The sequence below is a fragment of the Macaca mulatta genome, chromosome 5, assembly GCF_049350105.2.
Source record: "Macaca mulatta isolate MMU2019108-1 chromosome 5, T2T-MMU8v2.0, whole genome shotgun sequence".
Classification (NCBI taxonomy): Eukaryota; Metazoa; Chordata; class Mammalia; order Primates; family Cercopithecidae; genus Macaca; species Macaca mulatta.
Genome location: NC_133410.1, coordinates 60,664,300 through 60,688,634, shown reverse-complemented (window position 1 = coordinate 60,688,634; position 24,335 = coordinate 60,664,300). Strand labels below are relative to the sequence as shown.

The 24,335-nt window shown below is 36.4% G+C and overlaps 1 protein-coding gene across 9 annotated transcripts in view; it reads right to left on the bottom strand.

Moving 5' to 3' along the window:
* Window positions 1-24,335, bottom strand: part of ANKRD17 (ankyrin repeat domain 17) — a 182,527-nt gene that overhangs the window by 134,426 nt on the left and 23,766 nt on the right. For 4 of the 9 annotated variants that reach the window (XM_028848509.2, XM_078003489.1, XM_078003491.1 and 1 more), the window contains exon 1: window positions 12,453-12,536. The exons of 4 other annotated variants lie outside the window; for them this stretch is intronic. In XM_028848509.2, the coding sequence (XP_028704342.2) occupies window positions 12,453-12,506 (54 nt within the window). In that variant the 5' untranslated portion in view covers window positions 12,507-12,536. Of the gene's footprint in view, window positions 1-12,452; window positions 12,537-23,853; window positions 23,949-24,335 lie in introns of those variants that run through there. One more of the 9 variants, XM_078003490.1, reaches the window with a different exon arrangement.

Sequence of the window (24,335 nt, the reverse complement as noted above, 5' to 3'; positions counted from 1 at the left end):
GAGCTAATGAATGTGAAAGGAAGACTATGGTGGGAAAACTCTAGAGAAGAGGTAGGATCTAGGTGGAGCTCTGAATAATGAAGATAAAGAGGGTAGCAGGTAGACAACACGAGCAATAACAGGGTATCAGGATACAATGTAAAGGCAAATGGTTGAGATTAAATGTTGTAAAGACAAAGTTGAATGGATAGAATGAAGTCATATAATATATAGTTCAAAGCCAAACTGAGCTTTAGTTTGATTCTTAAATGTAAAATAACATAGTAAAACAGGTTATAAATGTTTTGAAATATATAGGAGATACACACTATCATCTCAAACTTTTTGTTTAGTAGTTATTGGAGCCACTACTTTAAGAAATCTAATTGTAGGGGCGGGTGTGGTGGCTCATGCCTGTAATCTCAGCACTTTGGGAGGCCGAGGCGGGTGGATCACCTATCAGGAGTTTGAGACTAGTCTGGCCAACACGGTGAAACCCCGTCTCTACTAAAAATACAAAAATTAGCTGGATGTGGTAGCAGGTGCCTGTAATCCCAGCTACTCGGGAGACTGAGGCAGGAGAATCACTTGAACCCGGAAGGCAGAGGTTGCAGAGGAGCCAAGATCGTGCCATTGTACTCCAGCCTAGGCAACAATAGCGAAACTCTGTTTCAAAAAAAAATATCTAACTGTAAACTTTTATATGCAGAAGGGGTCTTAAGAGAAACTATATGATATAACTTAATTTGAGATTAAAAAACACAGGAATACAGAAAAATGTATAGTATTTCAAATGATATACAAAGCTTATAATCCTTAAAATCCCAACCTACTGACCACCTGGGTTGATTTGAGTTAATGTGAATTACTTTTAGGTCTTCTTTCTGCAATATATATACCTAACCAAAGCCAAGGAGAGTCTAAACACACTCCCAAGGTGTGGGTTGGGCAGAGGGAAAGAAGGTGGCGATTCCTTCACTTACAAGAATAACTCAAAATGAAAAACCAGCATTTACTATGTTCTAAGTCCAATGTTGAGTCACTGAAGATACCAACAACAAAGCTATTCACAGAAAATCAGACTATAGCACTAAAAGCTCAAGACAATGAAAAAGGAAATTCATTAAATGTGTAGAAATACTTAAAATCACTGTCAACATAATTCAGCATTTCCATTTACCTAATACTTTCTAAAAGATATATTCTTCCATAATTCATAAAACATTTATGAAATGATCCACCTGCCAAGATTGTTTTTAAAATGATATATGTAGGCCTTAAACTTAACATTCTGGTTGTCTAACAAAAGTTTTCAGAAGAGAGCTTATTTCTATCTAGAGCTATCTCCCTTGACTTTATTTCATGGAGAAAACTAAAAAATAATAGGACAGAGAAACTGAGAAAGATATTAAAAAACAAAAAAACCCAAAATATTTGTGCAGATGTGATACAAAATCTTAAAAATGAAACTTTCTAATATGTGTGAACATTTAAACCCAGCACATGTTTTTGGAAAATCTTAATTAGTTATTTCCTTATGAAATATAAGAATTTAGGCCAGCACAGTGGCTCATGCCTGTAATACCAGCACTTTGGGAGGCCGAGGCAGGTGGATCACCTGAAGTCGGGAGTTCAAGACTAGCCTGGCCAACATTGTGAAACCCCGTCTCTACTAAAAATACAAAAAAAAAAAAAAAAATTAGCACAGCGTGGTGGCACGTGCACATAATTCCAGCTATTCAGGAGGCGGACACAGGAAAATTGCTTGAACCTGGGAGGCAGAGGTTGCAGTGAGTCGAGATCGCACCACTGCACTCCAGTTTGGGTGACAGAGCAAGACTCCGTTTCAGGGAGAAAAATATATATATAAATATATATATTCATATATATATATATTTTCATATATATATATGAATTTAGAAGCTGAGTGGATAGAATCAAGTCAAGTAATATATAATTCAAAGCCAAATTGAGCTTTAGTTTCTCAAACTTGCTTAAGCATGTCACACAAATATACGTTGGTCTTATGATGACAGGGCATAAATTACAAATGCTCAACATATGACAACAACTACGCAAGTGGCAACAGGACAGATTCAAGGTTAGAACCAGGTAAGGATAAACACTAGTTAGATGAATAAGGTCAAGAAGTGACAAGGTCTGTGTGAAATCAAAGAGTTAGGCTGGCAGCAATATTCAAACACTGAGTTCAGGGTAAATATCTGGACAACCTGCAGCAAGCAAAAGAAATCATGATTAAGTAGGCAGTAATATCAAAACTGAGAGAAAGAGGCTAAATTACAAAAGCTCAGGACAGCCAAGAATCCAGATGGCACAGAACACCAAAAACACTTCAACACTGAACTTAACACTATTTCTTACCTCAAACAGTTCCTCAAAATGTTAGGGTGGTGGGAGGATATGGAATTTGATAATGAGAAAGACAGAGATGTACAGATGTTACTGACCTTTCTCTTTCCCAGTGAATACATTATTTGTTCCAAAGATAATATCAAAAATAAATTGTTGCAAAAATATGGTATACATAAATATTGATACTTACATAAACAAAAGAAGGTATGAAGTAAATCTTAAATGACTCAATTTTACCTCTATACTAAGAAATTTGAAACAACTTAGTTTTTAAATAAAGGAAGATCTACATTATCTGAATTTTATTTTTCATTTTCATAGACTATATAAAATAAGAGAAAGAACTTCTCTTGACCAGATGAAAACCAAAGTGATACCTGTGAAAGAAGGGAAGTATAGAAAAGACACTTTATAGCCTTCAAAATAAAAAAAATCAAATTTGACAAATATTTCATGTATCTGTTTCACTTACCACTTATTACTCCACAAGCAAAATGTTTTTCTACTTATTTCTATTAATAGCATATCTTTGCACTCACTACTTCATTCAGGAATCCTCAAACTCCTGACTTTCTGAAATTCTGAATGACTAATCTTGGACTGATAATTTTAAAGCAATACTCAAATTCCCACACAGACTGCCACACGAAGTTTTTCTCCTGCTCTTTAAAATTGCTATATTGTAGTTAAAGGATAGAGTGTCCTACAGGGTGTGTCAAAGAGACTAGAGAAGTTGGTACTACGTGATTAATTAATAAATTTTATAAAACAGTAAAGAATACATTTGAATCAAGCAGACTTGTCTAAATCTTACTTTTACTCCCTTAATGACTGTAAACTTGTAAATTAGGCAATATACTGTAAAACAGCAGTTGTGCAAGTGTGGTCCATAGGATCTATGAGAATCTCCAAGACTCTTAGAGGGTCTGTGAGGTCAAAATTATTTTTAAACAACTAAGATGGTTATTTGCCTGTTTCACTGTGTTGACACTTGCACTGATGACACAAAAGCAATAGTGGGTAAACCTGCTAGTTTCTTAACATCAATCAAGGCCATGACACCAATCTTTACTAGCTAGTAGTTATATTCTTCTCTGCATGCACTCAGTCTTGTATTTAAAAACAACAGAGAAAAAGAAAAACCCAGTTTCCTTCATGAAGCAGTAAAAAACATCATTTTTAAAAATTTTCAATCTTATTGAAAATAGTGAGCACTGCCAGGTGCAGTCACTCATGCCTGTAATGCTAGCGCTTTAGGAGGCTGAGACGAGAGGACTGCTTGAGTCAGGAGTTCAAGACCAACCTGGCCAACAGAGTGAGATTTCGTCTCTATAAAAAAAAAAAAAGAAAGAAAGAAAGACAGAAAAGAAAAAAAAATTTCAATCTTGAGTATATGACTTTGATATTTTGTGTGACAATACAGAAAGCACTTCCACTACATACCAAAGTACAGTAGCTGTCTCAAGAAAAATACTTGTGCAAATTGCAAATGGTAGCTAACTTTTTTTCATAGAATACCATTTTTTCTTAAGGCATACTTATAATTATTCACTTATTTGGCAGACATTTTCTCAAAAACGAATGACGTGAGCCTGTCATTTCAAGAAAAACAATTCAAATTATTTTTCATCAACAAAATTCAAACTTTCAAGCAAAATTAGAATTTGGAGATCTTATATCTGACACGTGACAGCGTCCCAGTTTTTGACTTTTCTGAGAACACTGATGCTGTTAGAAAATGTGATTTTTTTTTTTTTTTTTTTTTTGAGATGGAGTCTTGCTCTGTCACCAGGCTGGAGTGCAGTGGTGCGATCTCAGCTCACTGCAACCTCTGCCTCGCAGGTTCAAGTGATTCTTCTGCCTCAGCCTGCCAAGTAGCTGGGACTACAGGAATGTGCCACCACGCCCAGCTAATTTTTGTATTTTTAGTAGAGATGGGGTTTCACTATGTTGGCCAGGATGGTTTTGATCTCTTGACCTGGTGATCCACCCATCTCACCCTCCCAAAGTGCTGGGATACAGGTGTGGGCCATTGCACCTGGCTGAAAATGTGATTTTTAAAAATATTGTAGAATAAAAGAAACCAGTATTTTCATATGACCAATATTATAAAAATCATACATGGTTTTGATAAATTCAAAGTGCACAATAAGCCAGCGAGTTTTAATCTAACAAAGTTCAGAAAGTTCACTGGTAATTGTTTCAGATTCCACATTGCAACCAACCTTTAAGAAACTACCACTTGTGGAGTTTAGGAATGGTTTCAAAAAAGATTATCCACAATTATCTGAAAGCGCTATGAAGTACTTTTTGTTTTTTTATCCTCATATCAAAGTGACACTAAATTTCTTTAGAGACTTCAACCAAATAATCTATCACAATAGACTGAATATTACAACAGATATGACGGGCATGGTGGCTGGCGCCTGTAGTCCCAGCTACTCAGGAGGCTAAGGCAAAATGGTTAAGCCCAGGAGTTCAAGCCTAAAGTGCATTATGATTGTACCTGTGAGTAGCCACTGCACTCCAGCCTGGGCAACGTAATGAGACCTCATCTCTAAAATAAAAGTTAAATTAAATTAATAAAGAAGATATGAGAGTCTAGTTATCTTTCATTAGGCCAGATGTTAAAGATATTTATAAAAATGTAAAACAATGCCACTCTCTTACAAGTTTCTTCTTTTGGAAAATAGTTATTTTTTATAAAAGCATGTTAACATGCAATGGTTTATCATTTTTTTAAATGAATAAATATGTAAATGTTTTTAAAATTTTCTTTAAACTTTCAATTTTCTTTACACTATAATTTGTAATATGGTAAATATTGATAGATATAACTCTCAGAAACAAAAAACTTTTGAGTTCTCAATAATTTTTAACAGTGAAAAAGAGACCTAAGACCAAAAGAATTTAAAACTATTGCTCTAATAATCCCTGATGCTCAAATTTTCCTATCAAATGGGGGGGGTGACAGCATAAGGATAGAAGATGAGGGTTAAAAAAGGGCTAACGGGCTGGGTGCAGTGGCTCAAGCCTGTAATCCCAGCACTTTGGGAGGCCGAGGTGGGTGGATCACGAGGTCAGGAGATCGAGACCATCCTGGCTAACACGGTGAAACCCCGTTTCTACTAAAAAATACAAAAAACTAGCCGGGCGAGGTGGCACATGCTGCTCGGGAGGCTGAGGCAGGAGAATGGCATAAACCCGGGAGGCGGAGCTTGCAGTGAGCTGAGATCTGGCCACTGCACTCCAGCCTGGGCAGCAGAGCAAGACTCCGTCTCAAAACAAAACAAAACAAAACAAAACAAAACAAAACAAAACAAAAAGGCCTAACAGTTAACGGTTAACTATGTAACTAAGTGCTGTGCTAAATGTTTATGCAGATTACTTCATTTATTCCTTACAAGCTGGGTACCTACCTCCTCACAGAATCATTCAGAGGATTAAATAAAACAATGCTTGTGAGGCACTTGGCACACTCCATCTATGTATACAATTTAAATACTCAATAAAGGGTAGCTAATGTGCCAATTACTGTTGCTACCATAAAACTATGTGCTATCCTACTTATAACACATATCCAACTAGTTAGAGGTCTGATTCCATCCAAGACTAAATTATTAATGGCCAGCATTAATCCAGCCACGCATGAAAGTTATCACCTCATAGACTTTTAACATTTATGAACACCTTGTGAAAAGCCTTTGGTTTGGCAAATTTGGAAGATATATACTAAACCAAACCAACCAATGGTTAACAAGACTTTGCTGCTCATCAATTTTGTAGTGATCAAGTCACTTCGTATCAGAATGAGCTGTTATCAAGTATCAAAACAAAGGCCTCTCACAATTCAGAACCAGTAAAGGGCCAATGTTGTTGCCTCTATATGTAGATAATACATGATGCAGACCTTTTCTAATTAATGCTCCATAATATGCACTAATTACCATACTATGATGGATCAGTGGGAAACTAGTGGTACACTGGACAACCGTGCCTTTACTTTCATATAAGAGTAATACATTGATTCACATACTTATAGTTATACTACCTTTCTACAAGCTATTTGGAGCCTCCATATTCCACTAAAATATCATTATTCTTTACAGGGATTAACTAACATAAGTGTATCTTATACTACTTCCCCATTAATTCTCCCAAAATCGGCGTATGAAAGCAATGTTACAACGTCAGCCCCACCCTTACAAGAAAAATTGAACTTTCAAGAGTATCCTTACTGCAAAATATACAGGTTGATCATCCCTAATCTGAAAATTCAAAATCTGAAATGCTCCAAAATCCAAAATTTTTTTTTTTAATTTTTACTTTTTTGTAGACATAGGGTCTCACTTATGTTGCTTAGGCTGGTCTTGAACTCCTGGGCTCAAGCGATCCTCTCACTTCAGCCTCCCAAATTGCTGTGATTACAGGCATGAGCCACTGCACCCAGCCAAAGATCTGAAATTTTTTGAGCACGGACATAATGCCACAAGTGAAAAATTCTACATTTGACCTCATGTGACAGATCAGTCAAAACTTTGTTTTCATGCACGAAACTACTAAAAAAAATTGTATAAAACTACCTTCAGACTATGTGTATAAGGTGTATATAAAATATAAGTAAATCACATGTGGGTTCCATCCCCAAGTTATCTTTACGTATACGCAAATAATCCAAAACCTGAAAAAATCTTAAATCCAAACACTTCTGGTGCCGAACATTTTAGATCAGAAATATTCCACCTATAGTAGAAACGAGTGTGTGAGTGTGTGTGTGTATGTTTGTGTGTATGCATAGTATATGTAAGTATAAATGTGAATATATGTATTGTATGTATGTGTATACACATGCATATGCTGGTTTACAGATAAAAATGAGAACCAGGGGATGTTCTTGTCAGCACCACCTTCATAAATATATATAACAAAAAGATCTGCATAAAAGTGACAACCTAAAGGTGTCCAGATAAAGAAAAATATCTGCTTACTGAAAAATTCAGAATGCATAAGGGATATCTGCTTTTTAAGGCCACTGCTGAAAACATGAGTTTCAAACTATTCAAAAGGAATCCATGAAGTAAAATACTAAAAATATGTATCTATGCATCCTAAATTCAAAACTGTTTAAGATACCAATGGCAGAAACCGGCAGCAGTGGCTTAAGCCATCACCGAGCACTTTGGGAGGTCGAGGCAAGGGGATCACCTGAGATCAGGAGTTCATGACCAGCCTGGCCAACATGGAGAAACCCCATCTCTACTAAAAACACAAAAAAATGCCAGGCATGGTGGCCCATGCCTGTAATCTCAGCTACTGGGGAGGCTGAGACAAGAGAATCGCTTCAACCCCCAGGGGGAGGTTGCAGTGAGGTCACGCCACTGCACTCTAGCCTGGGTGACAGAGCGAGACTCTGTCTCAAAAAAAAAAAAAGATACCAATGACAGACATTTCTTCTTCGTCTTCCTCTTCTGCACTTCTACCTCAGTGAGACAAAATTAGCTGGACTAACCTCTTTGAATTTCAAGTGCCTTGCACTGAAGGTACTCAATAAATGCAGTGGCTCACGCCTGTAATCCCACACTTTGGGAGGCTGCGGCACGCAGATCACGGGGTCAAGAGATTGAGACCATCCTGGCCAACAGAGTGAAACCCCGTCTCTACTAACAATAAAAAAATCAGCTGGGCGTGGTGGTGAGCGCCTGTAGTCCCAGCTACTCGGGAGGCTGAGGCAGGAGAATCACTTTAACCCAGGAGGCAGAGGTTGCAGTGAGCCAAGATAGAGCCACTGCACTCCAGCCTGGCGACAGAGCAAGACTCCGTCTCAAACAAACAAAAACCACACACACACACACGCACACATACACACACACACAAACACACATTTCAATCTGTCCAATATTTCTCAACGTGATCCCAAAACTTCTTGAATGTAAAATATTACTTAGATCAACTCTAATAATTTACATATTTAGCTAAACTTTTCAGTCACTAGACCAACTTAGGTTCTAAGAGTTACTCCAACTTTTCCTAGTAAAAAATGTCACCATCATTAAAATAAATACAAAACTTTAGAAATCTATGAAAGACTTATTGGTATAGTATAGAAATGATGTGCATTGCATATGACAATGTTTTACAGAATAAAAGGAAATATAGCATATATCTGTCAAAAAAGTCTACTACATGGACATTTGATATCATTACCAAAAATAATTTTTATGGTAAATAGCAAGTGGATTTCCCTTGTTTGACCTAGAATTCACTATTTACCGTTAGTCCACAATCTTGGCAATCAAAAGGAAATGATGCCTTCCTTGAGACTCTTTCAATTTTATTTAAAAAACAAAAACAGCTAAAATAAATACAGAGCAAGAAAAGGTTCCATAATAAACCTACTCAGTTTGCTTAAATCTGACCCTTAATTCAGTTCCAACCTAAAGGGTTCAGCCAAATCCTCAACCCACTGTCCATAGACACAACCACAGAGAGTTGGAACTTTTGCTTTATATACCACAACCTATAACATCAAGTACACATGAAGCTGGACATCTTGGCTTTAGATGACAAAAGAACAAGAATGGGTATGAGAGTTATTATTACACTTAACAATATGAACATTTTTATTTTCATAAAAATTCCTACTTTCTTAAAGCAAAAATATATCAAATACTATACCCAGAACAAAGTAATCTGAACTTAATCAAAATTAAAGGATGGAAATATCAGTGAAGATTTCTTATTACTAAGACTCCTAAAACTGGTTCAATAATAAATAATAACACTAAATATACAGTAACCAAGTTTCCAAAATGATCTCTCAGTTGTTTCACATTTTCATATAAAAAAGTCAACATACAAACCACAGGTTTATCTACACAGTTCTTGGCAATGTAAATTCGAGGTATAAAATTGGAAGATATTTTTCCTCTTATTGATCATTCCAAGTACTACAATCCATTGTTACATATAATTTTACAGGAAAATCATCAAAATTCTCAAATTATAATCATGTCTCAGGACAACATAAACAGAACAAGAAAAGAGATATTTATACGAGCTGTCAGCCCTTTTTCTGCCATCTGTATATGGCTACTTTCCTGGGTATTAGTTCCTTTTACAGAAGGTAGGCAGAAGGAACGGAAATACTTTGATGCCTTTGGTTTGGAGAAGAAAATTACTGTCTAGATTATTTGAATAAATGAAATAGCCAAGACACTCTATTTAATCCCTTACCTTGGACTGTTGAAAAGCAATGATGTAAATGATGTAAGTTAAAATCCACCTTTTCTAATTTTATTATACATTTTAGACGATATTTTACTTAAGATTTTAAAGGTCTAAATATTCAACTTAAATACATGTGGGCATATATAATCAGCAATCAGAGTTTAAAAGGTAAGCCATAGTATTATGAGAAACCATTTGTGCTATGTTCACTAATGATATTGACTTTTTTAAAACTAATATTCAATAAGAGTAACTTTAAAAAGTTTATGATTTGGCCGGGCGCCGTGGCTCAAGCCTGTAATCCCAGCACTTTGGGAGGCCGAGACGGGTGGATCACGGGGTCAGGAGATCGAGAGCATCCTGGCTAACACAGTGAAACCCCGTCTCTACTAAAAAATACAAAAAAACTAGCCGGGCGAGGTGGCGGGCGCCTGTAGCCCCAGCTACTCGGGAGGCTGAGGCAGTAGAATGGCGTGAACCCAGGAGGCGGAGCTTGCAGTGAGCTGAGATCCAGCCACTGCACTCCAGCCTGGGCAACACAGCGAGACTTCGTCTCAAAAAAAAAAAAAAAAGTTCATGATTCAAAAGATCAAATTACAAAGACAGGAAAAAAGAGTAACATTTATTCAATGTAAATAAGCCCGTATGTTCAATAAATAAAACCACAAAGGTGAAAATTACGGTAATGAACTTCAAGTAGCTCAATATTAAGTACAATAATAAAACTGTCACTGTGGTATACAGATGAACTTCATTATCCATTACTGGACATTTATTCAAGGAGTTATCCCTGCGGGGGATGGGGGGCTAAAGAATATATTTTTCTGGAAAGCTCATTATGTAATAAATATGTTTACTCGCAATATGAAGTGCTTTAGAAAACGGTACACTTATCTGCAAAGTTAGCAAATTTATTCTTTGCACTTTGTATTTTTAGCATTATGTCATTATGAGTACTTATACTTTTGGATAAGGCTCTTTTATTACTACTTAGAAAATGTTACCAAGATTGACAAATATTTAAGTCAAATAATATTTTAAATAAAGAGAAAAAACTACTTAGTATGATAGGATGCAACAGGTACATAGAAACTAAATTAAGATAAATTGAAAACTAGGAAAACTAAAATTGCAGAGGTTGTTTTAATAACTAGTAACATTGAATAAATAAGGTAATATGAAATCTTAACATGATATTAAACAATTTTTAATAGAAATAATAAAAAGCCAGTTGTTCAGGTAGCATTAAAAAAACTATATGCGTAAGGCACAAAACAGTGCTCAAGTAAGATTTTCCTCAGAACATAAATAAGACTTCTAAAATATGTTATATGCTTAAGTTTTAAATAGCTAAGAAAAATTGTCAAATAGATTTATCAAAATCTCTAAAGTACACTTCTTTAAAATCCAAACCAAAAAATTTTTAAAGCAAATTAAAATGTAACACTAGAACTTTGTAATCTAATTAGGCTTGTTTAAACTGAACCACTAAAAAGTCATGTGGCCACTTGTAATTACTAAACTCCCTTGATGAAAGTTTATACTACTATTTCTAAGTAGATAATTTTACCACACATTTTTAAGGAAACTCACTAATAGTAACAAAGTAAAAAATTTTAAAAAAAGAGAAAAGAATAAAAATTAACCACAATTCAACTTAGACAACAGCTTTTAGGAAAGGGGAAAAAGAGTACGTTGGCAGGTGTCTGCAAGGAGGTAGGTAATACAATGGAATCAGTTTTCATTCTGCAGAACCACCATGAGACTTGCTGCAATGTCAGCTCCAAGCACACACTGAGGGACTCCAGAAAATACTCATTGATCATGCAGCACTTTATAATGCGCATAGGCTTTTTTCTCCTGCTAACCCCGCCTAGCTTCCCTTTGCAGCTTCTTCTCTCAAGTCCTCTCCCCACAGTAAAATAATCTTCCTGAAGAGGTGAAATAGTTAATAAATTATCTCAACAGTCTAAGTATTAGGAATACCACTAACCACCATGAAGCCTCTTTATCTGAATTACCCAGTTTTTATTTAATGAGGAAAAAAAAAGAAAAACCCTACACAATCCCACAGATAAGAATATGAGATCTAAATACCTATACCTATAAATAAAAATTTCTGATAGTATACTACACTCAATGCCAAAAGCAATTATAGTTTCACTTTGACATGTATTTCCTTGGACTGATTTATACTCAAATAAGATCTTATAAAATTTTTACAACCAGAAAAGAGAAAATATAATTTAAAATGTTCATGATTCAAATTATAGAAATTTTGTATAGATGGCTCTCTAGCATCAGTGCCCTAAATTTCAGGGTTTTAATATTTTTAATGTAATAATTTGTTTTATAATAATCAGTCACATGAAAAATCTAGGACCAGTGTACCAGCTAAATGAAGCAATCAGATTGATATAAACATGCTTAGTTTAAAGCTAAAATAACCAGCTGTTTTTAATAGTTAACTGCAGCAAAGCTTTAGGCTTAGATATGTAAATGAATTCTAAGACATATGATACTAAACCTTACTCAAAGCTGCTTTGCAGACCCCACCTTCTAATGAGTTAATCTAAAGGTCACCACCAGCACAAGGCTTTTTATTAAGTCTGAGTCTCCCCTTTTTCCCTAGCAAATATACATCTACAATTTATGAAACATGAAGTTTAAACAAAATAATTATAGACGTCTATAGTAATCATGTGAACCAGTCCGAAACATTCTCACACGGAATAGGTCTGACCGTGTCTTGCTTTTATGCTCTGCCTCTCTTTGCTCTCTCCTCTAATCTATTCATCTGTAAAATAATTCCGGCAGATAAGATTTCTTTGTTCAGATTTCAACTTTCATTTCACTTACAAACCTAGCCCTACCTCAAGAATGTCTTCTAGAACATATGCTTCCATTTCAGCCGCTGTCTCCACCATGTTTTATCAAACTGCCATGTTTCTTACTGCACTATGATTAGATCATTGCCAGCAGGAACACTCCTCTGTGTCAGCAAGGGAACAGGAAATGGAATGTTCTATTACATGCCTAAAGCAGCTTAGCTGTTCACTAGCCAGGCATCTACCAAAAGAGCAGGGGGTGACTCACTGTGTATTTTTTAAAGATACAGAAGCTCTATTCCAAAGCAAACTTCTGTCAAGTAATTTTAACAGACAAAATAAAGTCTATTATTTTACCACTTCAATTTTTAAAATCCTAAAATTTCAAAAAAGAAATAACAACATATTTTTTAAAAAGCTATTTAACACGTCTGGCTTCCTGGTTGAACAAAAGAGGTTGAAGTGGGTTACGCAGCAATTTATCCTTAGTAAAGCCTTGTAGTGAGATTAATGGCTGTATTAAAGACGCAAAGAAGGAGCCAAGTTAGAAATTTGCAACATCAGGCAAATGTATTATATAACATACATATTACAGTTGACTTCAGGGTTTCAAAAATAATTATCCTAATGTAGATTTTTTTAATAGTAAATTGGTTTTTATAAACTACTCTGTAAATACCTACAAGAACCAGGTTAACATTCAACTGATTTACAGTTCATGAAGCAAGCTATTAACATTTGATATATGCATTTTCTAGTAGTGCCTTTAACTTCATTTACTAACCAAAGAAATGGCCTGTTTTTTTCTTATAATAAATACTCTAAGAGACTAAAATATTCTAGATAAATGAAATATATAGATACTAAATCTGGATCATCAAACAGCAAATAAAGTGAGTGACTGACAGTGGAGCCAATCTGTATCATATTCATTCCTGTAAGTGATCTTTCATTTAGTAAAACTTGTTAGATTGTCAAATTTCTTCCTTACACAACCTTGAATACGAAAAATGCCCTGAAAAAAAGGAACAATGGGCTGGGCACAGTGGTTCACATCTGTAATCCCAGCACTCTGGGGGGCTGAGGCGGGCAGATCATTTGAGGCCAGGAGTTCCATCGAGACCAGCCTGGCCAACATGGTGAAGCCCCATCTCTACTAAAAACACAAAAATTAGCTGGGCGTGGTAGTGCATGCCTGTAATCCCAGTCACTCAGGTGGCTGCACGAGAATCACTTGAACCTGGGAGGTGGACGTTACAGTTGTGCCACTGGCACCCCAGCCTGGGCAACAGAGCAAGACTGTCTCTAAAAATAAAAAGGAACAATGTTTTATGCTCTAAACTGAGAAAAGCGATGCGATGATGTGCATGACATTGCCGGTATTATATCCTCAAAGTGATGTCATGTTTTAGTGGAGATTTTGGAGTACTCTTTGGCCTCAATTTATTAATCATAAAATGGGATAATATTCATTCAACTTGAAATATCAGAAACTGCTCTAGGTGCAGTCAACTAGACAGATATGGTTTATTAACAGTTTATATGAAGATTAAATGATATCAAGTACCTACTACATGGTTTCTGGTATTTAGGAAATACCCATAGTGTGTCAAGCAATATATGAGTTCTTTTCTTAAAAAAAAAAAAGTATTATTTAATCCTCATAACAACCCAGCTATATCATAATTTTTAAACTACATTTTGCTTACTATATGCCATTTTAAGTGCTTGTTATATATTAATTCATTTAATTTTCACAATAATCCTAAAAGGTATTATTATCTCCGTTTTACACATGTGGAAATGGGACAAAAAGAGGTTAAGCAACTTGCCCAATTATTTCAAGCTAAGCTAATTAAGTTGAAGAGCTAAGATCTGAATCCATGCAGTTTGCTCTAGACTGGAATCCATATCCAGAATCATCAACTATACTTCTTCCACGTGATAATCTCATTTTACGGACAAGGGAACCAAGTATCAGACAGGGCACACAGTTATACGGCAGAGTCAAATCCAGATGCAAACCCAGAACTGATTGCAAAAGCTATGCAGAATTAATGGCAAACAAATGACACTGTGTTTTACCTCATACCATACCTAGTGTTTACATTTAGCTATGGGTATGCCTGGCATTTGAAGGCTGCTCAAAGTAATTTCCATTGTTGAGACCTGGCTTCAAAAGAAACTACAAACTAGCTTTTGTTATTTCCTGCCTTCCAGGTCAATACTTTCTATGCTTCAAATAAACTGCTCAATCTTTAGACTTAAGACAAGTCATCAACAAAGTTTCCCTTTCTCAAATTTTCCTCCAATGTTATCAAGCAATGATATAGGTTTGAGTTCAAGGAACTGATGTTGGAACACTCTCCTTTTCCATAAGCCAAGAATAGGCCTTCCAAATCCTTTATCTGACAAGAAATGGGGGCCCCTAAGACTCAAGTTAATAAAACCATTCACTCTCCCCTTCTCTTCCATTCTAGGATCACGGGGTGCTTCTGTCTTTAACATCTACTGTTGTTTTTAACAATAAATACGTGATTATGGCTTTCTCACAGAATTATGGCTCTTTATCATTTATTATCTGTTTCCCCTACAGACTAGTAAAAAGCAGGCAACACGGTTGAAAGTAGGCAACACTATGGCCGGGTGCGGTGGCTCACGCCTGTAATCCCAGCACTCTGGGAGGCCGAGACGGGCAGACCACCTGAGGTCAGGAGTTGGAGACCAGCCTGACTAACATGATGAAACCCCGTCTCTACTAAAAATACAAAAACAATTAGCTGGGTGTAGTGGTGGGCGCCTGTAATCCCAACTACTTGGGGGGCTGAGGCAGGGGAATCACTTGAACCCCAGGAGGCGGAGGTTGCAGTGAGCTGAGATCGCCACTGCACTCCAGCCTGGGTAACAGGACGAGACTCTGTCTCAAAAAAAAAGAAAAAAAGAAAGTAGGCAACACTTTATTCACCAATGCATATCTAGAGCCAGCACTCTCTGGCATAGAGCAGGCACTTACGCTTTTTTTTTTTTTTTTCTTTCTTCTTTTTTTATTTTGAGGCGGAGTCTCGCTCTGTCGCCCAGGCTGGAGTGCAGTGGCACGATCTCGGCTCACTGCAACCTCCGCCTCCTAGGTTCAAGCAATTCTCCTGCCTCAGCTTCCCGAGTAGCTGGGACTACAGGCACATGCCACTACGTCGGCCTTTTTGTATTTTTAGTAGAAATGGGGTTTCACCGTGTTAACCAGGATGGTCTCGATCTCCTGACCTGGAGATCCGCCCGCCTCAGCCTCCAAAAGTGCTGGGATTACAGGCGTAAGTCACCGCGCCCGGCAGCATTTTTTGATTAAATGAACAAATGTATGAATAAGAGAACTGTCTGATATCCACTACAGTATCCCAATACTTTTTAAATTATTGCTACTAATAGTAATAATTTCTTTTTTTCCTTTTTTTTTGAGACAGTCTCGCACTGTCGCCTGGGCTGGAGTGCAGTGGTGCGATCCCGGCTCACTGCAACCTCCGCCTCTGGATTCAAGCGATTCTCTTGCCTCAGCCACCAGAGTAGCTGGGATTACAAGCGCCTGCCACCACGCCCAGCTAATTTCTTGTAATTTTAGTAGAGACGGGGTTTCACCATGTTGGCCAGGCTGGTCTTGAATTCCTGACCTCGTGATTCGCCCGCCTTGGCCTCCCAAAGTGCTGGGGTTACAGGCGAGAGCCACTGCGCCTGGCCCAATAGTAATAATTTCTTTCTTTTTTTTTTTTTTTGAGGCGGAGTCTCGTTCTGTCGCCCAGGCTGGAGTGCAGTGGCGTGATCTCGGCTCATTGCAACCTCCGACTCCTGGGCTCAAGTGATTCTCCTGCCTCAGCCTTCCGAGCAGCTGGGACTACAGGCGCATGCCACAATTTCTAACAAAAGCATTTGTTGTTTTACTTTATCTTTAGGTCACTGAAATAAGATATTAGAAATATTGAATATAAACAGAATCTAAATTTCACATTTTCTGTAATTATTTGTTACATAGGAAAATAATGTATCCCCTTTAATTCTGTTTTCCAGTCCTTTTCATCAATATGATTACCAATGTAATTTTATTTTTGAGACGGGGTCTCGCTTTGCACTCCAGGTTGGAGTACAGTGAGGCAATCTCGGCTCGGTGCAACCTCGGCCTCCCTGGTTCAAGTCATTCTCCTGTCTCAGCCTTTGGAGTAGCTGGGAATATAGGCGCCCACCACCACGCCTGGCTAATTTTTGTATTTTTAGTAGAGACGGGGTTTCATCATGTTGGCCAGGCTGGTCTCAAACTCCTGACCTCAAGTGATTGTCTGCCTCGGCCTCCCAAAGTGCTGGGATTACAGGTGTGACCCACTGCGCCCAGCCTCAACCTAATTTTATAGGCAAGAAAACTGTCTTCCCATTGGTCTAAAATGGATTTCAGTGGCACAAGACCTTTCATTATTTTGCCAATAGCAAAAGTATTAAAGTGTAAATAGCAATTAACATATTAAGCTATGCAAACAAATAAAAATAATTTAAAATAATAAAAGAAAATATTAACTGAAAATGAGATTCAAATATCCAAAATAAAGAGTGAAACCTCTCATGAAAAAGAAAGTAAAGGACAAAAAAGCTCAGTAAATTCCTAGATTGAATGAAAGAATCTTCCAAAGTTGACAATTTTATTTAGGACCAGCATTGGTTTCCTTAAGAAGGAAAAAGAAAACCAAAACAAAAAAATATGTAGAAATGCGCTGACAAGCAAGCAACTCTGTTGTGCATGACTTAATACTTTGTTGTTTGTTCTCTTCACGTAAAACTTTAATAGAAAACTCCTTGTAAAGGAGTTTCATTCCCATCAATTTTTTAATTTAGGGAAGGGTGAGGCTTCAAAATCCACATATTCAAACAAAACAAGGACAGACAACTGGTAGTAGGAAACATTTAATGATTTTGCCCACTCACATAAACTACTAGAAAAAAACTAAAACAATCCTACCTCTTAAAATTATTGAATTTAATGACTACTTTATAGTATCTCTCTTTTTCCCTTTTCTACTGTGTAAATTATAGTAAAGCATAAGTATGAAACCCAAGTGTGAAAGAGCCTAAACCAAGTATAAGTGAAAGATATTAAAGACTTAAACAGAATTTAAGTTAAAAGGCTATGCAATGTGGTAAGATTTCTGAAAGTCCATACATTATTCAACAACACATTCCCATTATTTTACCTTTTATTTCTCCTAAACTAATCATGCTATAAAATGACTGAGGAATCTAGATATATGTCTAATGTAGCACAAAATAAAGAATTAAAATATGCTTTTTATTACCATTATATTTTCTTTATTAACTATAATTTTTATGTAAAAGTAATACATGTACATGGAAAGCATTCACAGTTTAAAAGAGAAAAGTAAACCTACCTCTTACCAAGCCATCCTAAGAGGCACAACCAGTTATTGTAATCTTCCAGAAATAACCTACATATTTCAAGCACATCTTAGGGTAACATTATTTTTTATACAGATGGACACTATTATGCATACTTTTTGTATCCCCATTTTAATATTTAATACTCCATAATTGTTTCAGAATATACATAAAGATCTATCTTTGATTTTTGACAGCTGCTCAAATTTTCATTGTATAACTGCATAATGTATTTAACCAGTCCAGTAGGCATTTATGTTGTCTCTAATGTTCATAGTGCTGTATTTAAAATTTTAGATGCTACCCAATTAACTGCCTTCTAAAAAAGTTGAACTAATTTATACCGACAGTGAGACTGCTTGCTTCCCTGCAAATATAAAGTGTTAGTGACACAAGTCTATTAAAAATCCAGATCTGAAATCAATATTAGTTTTAAATCATGTATCCAGATTTATCCTTAGTTCTTCATTTCTACTTTTCAAGAATCACAAATCAAACTTAATACCTCCTCTCATCTAACTTCAAAAAAAATTTTAAAATCTTTATCAAAAAAATCACATAAATTCATTCTCCGACAAATTAAGAACTTCAACTGTTTAAAAAAAAACAACAAACAAAAACTCAACCACAATGCAGAGTCTATATATATGCAGCTGAGATACAGCTGGAGAAGAGAGAGGAATGGGGAGTCCAATTATCTACCCTTTAAAAAAAAAATCTACTTCTGATAAAATACAAATTCCCTCCAATATTTAATGGGTTTTTTAACCTAGGAGTAAGTTGTGAAAAGATGCCTCTGCCAGAATTTAGTATTTTAAAAACCCAAAATTGTTTGGGAAATATTTGGGTATATTCTCACTAAATAAAATACTGCTGGATACATTTATTTCTTTGCCTTCTACATTTATGTTCAAATTACTCTTTTTAAAGCATGAAATTCTAAAGTAATCCATCATATTAAAAAAATCTAATGTACAAGAATACAGGGCCACACATAAACAATTTTTATGAACACAAAAAGCACTAAACAGGTTCTATCTCGGTTTCTTGGCATAGATTCCAGGTCTAATTTTGATGATTACATTTAAAAATAAGAATGATTAAGCCTTCACCAGAACTGCCAAAATAAGACAGTTGAACATGCTTCAAGAAATGTGGAAGACTATCTAAAGGATATATGTAAGAAAGGACTAAGTTAAAATACATAAAACTGTAACATTACAAATAAAATAATGCAACGCTGTATCCAGTAGTATATTCAAAATATAAGGAAGGGTAGGGAGGGTATGTACTGTTTTGTAATATTCAAATAATTAAAGATTTTTTTTTTTTTTTTGCTTAAACATTGTTCTCAAGGCTCATACTATAAAAAGCCCCAGTACAATTTTTTTGTAAGATCATCATTAGCATTTTGATAATTCATTTATACAAACATTTACTGAGTGCTTACTAGGTGGCAGGGTTTATACTATAAACACTGGATAAAGAATGGCAAATAAAATTAGTCCACCTCCAAGAGGTTATAATCTAGAACTCAATCCTGATTCTTGATAATGTTTAATACTAAAAACTTCAATGATTTTGTTCTCTAATTGGTCCCCTTTCCATTCTTTTCTAATCCAACTAATAAATGAAATCTGAAATTCAACCTAGAAAAGTATAGAAGAGAATTATATTTAGATACAAAACGTTTCATCCAGATGTGTCCTATGTACAGAATGAAATACAAGCATAGTCTTGTCCCAACATAAGTAATGTACTAAACAAAGTAAGAAACAAAGCAATGCTGCCTCTTTTCACATCCCCAGTAATAGTTGTGTCTGTTGGACACTTGAATTTGTTGTCTCTACCCATGGTGGGTCACACCATGAATTCATCCTTTTTCCAGTATTTCACAATAGATTCTATGTACACAAAACTGATAAAATATTTATTGTTTACAATCAACCCTCCCATTTGTCTGAATTGTACATTTTCAAATAAAAATAAAAACAAGTGCATCCGTAACAGAAATTATTTCAATGTTTTTGATTTTAAATAAGTTAAATCTATTGATGATACAGCATTTTCAACCTCATCAGCAACACATCTGCCCTCCGCTCGAAAGCAAATATCTACCAACAGAAAGAAATACACCACACACACACACACACACACACACACACAAAATGGGGGTCTAGGGGACCTGGGGGTAAAAATGTAAATTACAAGAAAAAGCTTAAATCTAAAGACAATTTTCTTGAGTCACCAGTTTCTACCACTCTGGGGGAATGAAGAAACAGTTTCAAGTAACTCAAGATAGCATCAAGGGCATGGAAAATAATCAGGAAGTAAAAACTACCCAAGTAACCATGGAATCTCATTGCTATCACTGGCTCTCCTCTGGTTCCTTAATGGTCTGGGGTCCCTGACAAGCTCCAATCAGTCTGGTCTCAAGATATCTGTTACCACTCTGCACTCTGCTATTTCCAGCCTAATCTATTCATAACAAACCTTGAATGGTTTGCCTGCAAGCAATTATTTAAAGATATAACTCTTGCAAGCAATTATTTAAAGTACCAAAAGACTGCCTGTGATATCATGAAATATACATTTGGTCTTTGGTCTTAAACCAGTTTCCTGGCATAAACTCCTAAAATCTTTGGAATCTTCAAAGTGGTTATGTGGCTTCCTCTATGCTAAGATTTGACTGAAGACTGACAGGCCCTAAGTAGCTTCAGGATAAGAGCTGGTTAGCAGAAAGGCAAGGGAAGATTAAATGGTTGGGATTTTCAGCCCCGCCTCCCATCCTCCAAAAAGGGGAGACTAAAAGTGAAATCGATCCCCAAAGGCCAATGGTTTAATTAATCATGCCTATGTAATAAAGTCTCCATAAAAGTCCAAAAGGACAGGGTATGAAGGGCTTCCAGAGAGCAGAACACAGTGGAAGTTAGTGGAGGGTGGCACACCCAGAGGGCAGAATTTCCATGCCACTTGTCCCATACCTTACCCTATGCATCTCTTCAGCTGTATCCTTTGTAATAACTTTTACAATAAAGTGGTAAACATAAGTGTTTCCCTGAGTTCTGTGACCCACTTAGTAAATTAATCAAACTCAAGAAGGGGATCATGAGAACTCTGATTTATAGTCAGTGGGACACACAATGGGTCCTCAGCAAAGATGAGAGGGCTAGGTATATAAGATCAGCCACATCTTTAGAAAGAAGCGGGGGGAAAGGCAATTTCTATTTCCACCTTCCTTCTTCTGGCTCTTCCAGGAGCCATACCTGCCTCTAGTAGTTGTAGGCACCTTGATCACATGACTTCTATCTTAAGGACAAACTAAGTTTCTAATCTTGGTCCTTAGTCCATCAGAGAAAATGTCATCTTATTTAAGAGGCACTGGAAGGAAGTAGGCCTCAGAATTTTGCAGTTTTTTGTACTTCCAAATTTTTCACAATAAACACTGAAATGTTTGTGACAGAGATAATCAAAAAACTCTTTTTAAAAAGAGTTTCCTGTCAAATTTCATGGAAAGGGTTCAGAAATTAACACTCAAAATCGAGCATGCAAGCCAGTCAAGAAAGAATTAGGCATCTTACACAAAAAGAGTCACATTTGTATTCTACGCAACTTTCTAATTTCCTAGAATTAATCCCTGTGTCCTCTATTTCTACCTCAATTTCCAAAAATCATGTGGCCCAGGAATATATTTACTTCATAAAGAGCAGTATTAAACAACTAGGTGGAGGCCACCACACATCTGCAATCCCCACCACCGCTTTTTTTTTTTTTTTGAGACAGAGTCTCACTCTGTTGCCCAGGCTAGAGTGCAGTGATATGATCTTGACTCCCTGAAACTTCCGCCTCCTGGGTTCAAGCAATTATCCTGCCTTGGCCTCCCAAGTAGCTGGGATTACAGGCGCTGGTCACCATGCCCAGCTAATTTTTGTGTTTTTAGTAGAGACACGATTTCACCATGTTGGCCAGGCTGGTCTCAAACTCCTAACCTCAAGTGATCTACCTGCCTTGGCCTTCCAAAGTGCTGGGATTACAAGTGGGAGCCACTGTGCCCAACCTTGCAATCTTTTTAACATTATAAATGTGATGCATCCACTTAGGGTTTTTAAGAAATTCAAAGGCTACAAAGGCACAAGATGGACCGTAAGTCTTGCTACTCTCCTGCATCAAAATGGCAAAATACATGTTACATCATTAATAGACTTCTAGTACAGGTACCAGTTTAACTTTAATGCCACTTTGCTTTCATATCTTGATTCATCAAATTTTATATGCTTGTAATCTACTGACTGTCCACTGAAGAAATGAGCACTGACCCTTCATTTGTTGCCCTCCATCTCCTAATTTTATAGATTGTTATTTTTATATTATAAAGGTTTATAAGGCATTCTACTCCATAACGATAATTAAGCCCATTTTATATATTTTCTAGGTTGATTCTAAAATGGAAAATCAATAAAGTAACTTACAATGTGATTATATAAATAGTAGTCACTAAAGGAAATGTAACTTTATGTTGTTTAGACATTACTAGTTGAAGAAATGTTCATGGATTCCAGACTAATAGAACTTGAATTTCCTTCTAACTTTCTTCAGTTCTTTTTGAAGGCCCAAGATTGCCACAGTAGCTATTTCTTCCCACTCACCCTCCCATCCCCCCACTACTACCATGTCCTCTACCTTGGGATTATTTTTTCATTGTGCTATTGTATCGCAAATATGTTCATACAAAGTACATAGCTTTTTCCCAGTATAGAAAATGCAATTGTTCTCACATGATAAAATAGTGGGGCTGGGTAGAGAAAACGTAGGTCAAAATCTATTGTCTCTCAGTGAAGTCACTGTTCCACTGCCTTCAAGCATTCAGCATGACTGCTAAGAACTTATTTATTTGATTTTCCATATTTATTTCCCTCTCTCTGGCAATAATTCTGGGATCTTCTTATCCTTAAGAGTTCTAAAATTGTGGATCTTTTTTCATTCATTTTGGCTGTTACTAGATGGGCTCTTTCAATCTGAAAATTCATTACGTTTCTACAGCTCAGGAAATTTTCTTCAATTATTTCTTTCATCATTCTCTCCTTCCCATGGTTCCTAATCTCTTGCTTTTAGAACTCATATTTATGGATGTGAAAAACTGTGATATATTTTCCATGCTTCTTTAATTTTCTCTCAAGTTTTTCCAGATTTTTTTCTCTCTTGATTTACATATGCAGACAATTCCTCCTCTTAATTCCAAAATCAACAATTCAGTCTTGATTCATGCTAAAATTTTATTTATCTCATCAATTAAAATTTTTCTTTATAATTTTCAAAACCTTTTCTAGTTCTATGCCCCCTTTTTAATGCAGCTATAACTAAACATTATGTATTCTTAAATTTTAAATAAAATACCAATTACACTTTTCTTTGAAGTATTCTTCTGAATTACAGCTGAGGTTGGTTGTTCTTTTATTCATCTTAATCTTCTTTCATCCTCTTGATTCTCCTCAATTGTCTGATTATCCCTGTCTGTTTATATTTGCAAATGAAAGATTACTTTAGACTAGATAGAGTTTAAGAGCTTTCCCTGAGGTTTTTGTTTTCCTAAGTGGCTTCTCCTTTAAATGGAAGAACAGTACAATTTAAGCAGGTAGGGCATGTGAATATGCAAGTACCCCAGAAAGGTACCTGGATAGGAAGTCAAGTTGGCTGGGAACAGACAAAACCGTTTTTCTCCTGAGGTAGTATAGTGCCTCCACTTCTCTCTCAGGTTCTAACGCCTGAGTAGATGCCCATACTAAACTGCTGGCCTACTTTCTTAAGAGAATGATCCTGAAACTTCAGGCCTAAGAGTGGGCATCATAGTTATTTAGGCTGGAGAAAGGGTAGAAGGGAAGCCCAACTGACCTAGCACTGTGGAAAAGAAGTCTTAAGAAAATTCTTGATTATTACCCAACTGCCCACTACTACTGATTTGTGTTTGTTGACTCCAAGTTTGGAGCCATTCCAAGGTTTCCCTGGGAAAACCTGAGCTTACCTCTGTTATCTTGGGTTCCAGTTTCCTCTGGGATTTTGCTGTCAATCCGATTCCATGAACTTTCTATCTTCTTCAAAATTTCTTGGTCCTCTGATGGTACCTGTAGTGGACTGTGAACTGTAATTTTACTGTTCAACATGTTTTCTCCCTAACCCCTTTTGCTAATAACATCATCCCTCTTTTTTATGGGGAATGTATTCATGTGCTTTGGGTAGAGGTAAGCCTTCCCAGCCACCACAGGAGTGGCCACATTACCTAGGTCTAGCTAGTATATCCCATTCCCATCTCCTTTGACTGACAGTCATCTTTGGCTGAAAATAAAGCTGATACAGAAAGAAACACAGACCAAAAATGTTGAGACAGTAACAGGGTTGCAGTCATACTACTAACACTACTCAAGTTTAGATTCATCTATGCACCTAAGTTGCAGTTTCTTGCCTCCCTCCCCACATACACCCAAGTACACATTAAAGTTATAGAGC